This window comes from Pyrgilauda ruficollis, unplaced genomic scaffold (assembly GCF_017590135.1).
Source record: "Pyrgilauda ruficollis isolate IOZ18807 unplaced genomic scaffold, ASM1759013v1 scaffold1517, whole genome shotgun sequence".
Taxonomy (NCBI): domain Eukaryota; kingdom Metazoa; phylum Chordata; class Aves; order Passeriformes; family Passeridae; genus Pyrgilauda; species Pyrgilauda ruficollis.
In genome coordinates this window covers 1395-5169 of record NW_024513844.1, presented here as the reverse complement: position 1 = coordinate 5169, position 3775 = coordinate 1395, and the positions used below count along the sequence as shown (strand labels likewise).

The 3775-nt window shown below is 58.1% G+C and overlaps 1 protein-coding gene across 1 annotated transcript in view; it reads right to left on the bottom strand.

Moving 5' to 3' along the window:
• Positions 1 to 31: 31 nt before the first annotated feature.
• The window catches only part of LOC121350409 (transcription factor RelB homolog), a gene marked incomplete at both ends in the record, with an annotated part of 4707 nt that continues 963 nt past the window's right edge, over positions 32 to 3775 (bottom strand). The window contains 4 exons of the mRNA XM_041461697.1: positions 32 to 111; positions 534 to 602; positions 2824 to 2908; positions 3033 to 3163. Of these exons, the coding sequence (XP_041317631.1) occupies positions 32 to 111; positions 534 to 602; positions 2824 to 2908; positions 3033 to 3163 (365 nt within the window). The remainder of the gene's footprint in view (positions 112 to 533; positions 603 to 2823; positions 2909 to 3032; positions 3164 to 3775) is intronic.

Sequence of the window (3775 nt, the reverse complement as noted above, 5' to 3'; positions counted from 1 at the left end):
TTTGGGGGGAAATTTGGGATTTGGGGGTGGCACCTGTGGGCCCGAGGGGGATGAAGTGCTCCAGGTACCCCGGGGGCTTCTTCCTCCTCTTGGCCTCGATCCCAAATGGGTCTGGGGGCAACGGGGGGGTCAATTCCCCAAATTCCCCGAAATCCCCAAATTCCCCACAAATTCCTCCCTGAAGTTCCCCAAATTCCGCAAAATTCATCCAAATTTTCCTCCCAATCCCCTGAAATTCATCCCAAATTTCCTCCAAATTCCCCCCAAATCCTCCCGAACTTCCCAAAATTCCCCAAATTCCACCAAGTTCTCCCCAAATCCCCTCAAATCCTCCCAAATCCTCCCCAAATTCACCCCAAATTTCCCCCAAATCGCTCCCAATCCCATCCCAGTCCCCCCCAGTCCCCCCCAGTTCCCTCCCAGTCCCATCCCAGTCAGCCCCAATCCCTCCCAGTCCCCCCGAGTCCCTCCCAATCCCATCCCAGTCCCCCCCAGTTCCCCCGTTCCCATCCCGGTTCCCCGGCCGGTCCCACCGGTCCCCGAGAGCTCCTCCAGCAGGTCGGGCATTCCCCGCTTGCGCTTCACCTGCACCCGGTACGCGTCTGCGGGGAGACAGCGGGAACGGCACACCGGGAACGGCACCGGGAATGGCAATGGGAATGTTACACCGGGAATGGCACCGGGAATGTTACACCGGGAATGGCACACCGGGAATGGCACCGGGAATGGCAATGGGAATGTTACACCGGGAATGTTACACCGGGAATGGCACCGGGAATGGCACACCGGGAATGGTACCGGAATGGCACTGGGAATGGCACACCGGGAATGCACACCGGGAATGTTACACCGGGAATGTCACCGGGAATGTTACACCAGGAATGTTACACCAGGAATGCACACCGGGAATGGCACACCGGGAATGGCACCGGGAATGGCACACCGGGAATGGCACACCGGGAATGGCACCGGGAATTGCAATGGGAATTACACCGGGAATTGCACGGGGAAACATACCAGGAATTGCAACAGGAAACACACCGGGAATTGCAATGAGAAACACACTGGGAATAGTAGTGGGAATTACTGGGAAACACTGGGAATTACACGGGGAGTTACACCCAGAACTACACCAGGAAACACACCAGGAATTGCAACAGGAATTGCAACGGGAAACACACCGGGAAACACACTGGGAATAACAGTGGGAATTACACCGGGAGTTACACCGGGAATTACACCAGAAAACACACCGGGAGTTACACCGGGAATTACTCCAGGAATTGCAACGGGAAACACATCGGGAAACACACTGGGAATTACACCGAGAATTACGAATTACCGGGAAACACCGGGAGTTACACTGGGAAACACCAGGAATTGCACCGGGAAACACGCCGGGAATTACCAGGAATTACACCCGGAGTTACAGTGGATATTGCAGCAGGAAATACACCGGGAATTGCACCGGGAATCACAGAGAGTTACACCGGGAATTACACTGGGAATTACACCGGGAAACACCAGGAGTTACACCAGGAAACACCGGGAATTTATCAGGGAACACCGGGAAATACACTGGGAATTACACCGGGAAATACCAGGAAACACACCAGGAATACTGGGAAATAACATGAATTACACCGGGAATTACATTGGGAAACACACCGGGAAACACACTGGGAATAACACGGGGAATTACACCGGGAATTACTGAGAAATACTGGGAATTACACGGGGAGGGGAAACACACCGGGAATTGCAACAGGAATTACACCAGGAATTACACTGGGAGTTACACCGGGAAACGCACCAGGAAACACACCAGGGAACACTGGGAATTACATTGGGAAAGACACCAGGAATTTACCAGGGAACACTGAGAAACACCGGGAATTACACCAGGGAATACTGGGAGTTACACCAGGGAATACACTGGGAATCACACCGGGAGTTACACCTGGGAATAGCGGGGAACACCGGGAATTACACCGGGAAATGCACCGGGAAGAACCGGGGAACGCGCCAGGGAACACCGGGAAATGACACCAGCGAATGTTACCGGGAGTGACACCGGGACTGACCAGGAAACGTTACCGGGAACCACTGGGAAACGTTACCGGGAAACACCGGGAAACATTACCGGGAACACCAGAAACTACCGGGAACACCGGGATTGGTGCTATTGACACCTACACCTGTACCTGCACCTGTACCCCCAGCCCAGCCGTTCCCGGTACCCCATCCCCGTTATCCCCAGGTGTTCCGGTGCTATCCCGGCGGTACCGGTGTCCCGGGGCAGGTAGGTGAAGCGGAACCCTTCGCTCCGGACGCTGTCGGTGAGGCGCTGCAGGAACACCTCCACCTGCACCTGCACCTGTACCTGCACCTGCACCTGTACCCCCAGCCGTTCCCGGTACCCCATCCCCGTTATCCATGTTATCCCGGTGCTATCCGGGCGGTACCGGTGTCCCGGGGCAGGTAGGTGAAGCGGAACCCTTCGCTCCGGACGCTGTCGGTGAGGCGCTGCAGGAACACCTCCACCTGCACCTGCACCTGTACCTGCACCTGCACCTGTACCCCCAGCCGTTCCCGGTACCCCATCCCCGTTATCCATGTTATCCCGGTGCTATCCGGGCGGTACCGGTGTCCCGGGGCAGGTAGGTGAAGCGGAACCCTTCGCTCCGGACGCTGTCGGTGAGGCGCTGCAGGAACACCTCCACCTGCACCTGCACCTGTACCTGCACCTGCACCTGTACCCCCAGCCGTTCCCGGTACCCCATCCCCGTTATCCATGTTATCCCGGTGCTATCCGGGCGGTACCGGTGTCCCGGGGCAGGTAGGTGAAGCGGAACCCTTCGCTCCGGACGCTGTCGGTGAGGCGCTGCCGGAACACCTCCACCTGCACCTGCCCCTGTACCTGCACCTGCACCTGTACCCCCAGCCGTTCCCGGTACCCCATCCCCGTTATCCATGTTATCCCGGTGCTATCCGGGCGGTACCGTGCGCTGCAGGAACACCTCCACCTGCACGGGCTCGCGCAGCTCCAGGTGCGCGTAGGGCGGCGTGCGCAGCACGATCGCCACCTGCCGGTGAACGTCGGCCTGCGAGAAATCCGCGCGCGCCTCCCAGGACTCCTTGCGGAAAATCACCGCGATGTCCTCTGGAAAAGAGCGGGAATTCCCCTGGGAATGCGGGATTTGGGATCGGGAATGGGGCACGGGATCGGGAATGGGGTCGGGAATGGGGCACGGGATCGGGAATGGGATCGGGAATGGGACTGGGAATGGGATATGGGAGAAATCCTTGCGGAAAATCACCGCGATGTCCTCTGGAAAACAGCGGGAATTCCCATGGGAATGCGGGATTTGGGATGGGGAATGGGGCACGGGATCGGGAATGGGATGGGGAATGGGGCACGGGATCGGGAATGGGATCGGGAATGGGGCACGGGATCGGGAATGGGATATGGGGGATCGTGAATGGGATATGGGGGATCGTGAATGGGATTGGGAATGGGGCACGGGATCGGGAATGGGATCGGGAATGGGGCACGGGATCGGGAATGGGCCACGGGATCGGGAATGGGATATGGGGGATCGTGAATGGGATTGGGAATGGGGCACGGGATCGGGAATGGGATCGGGAATGGGACTGGGAATGGGATATGGGAGAAATCCGCGCACGCCTCCCAGGACTCCTTGCGGAAAATCACCGCGATGTCCTCTGGAAAACAGCGGGAATTCCCCTGGGAATGCGGGATTTGGGGTGGGGG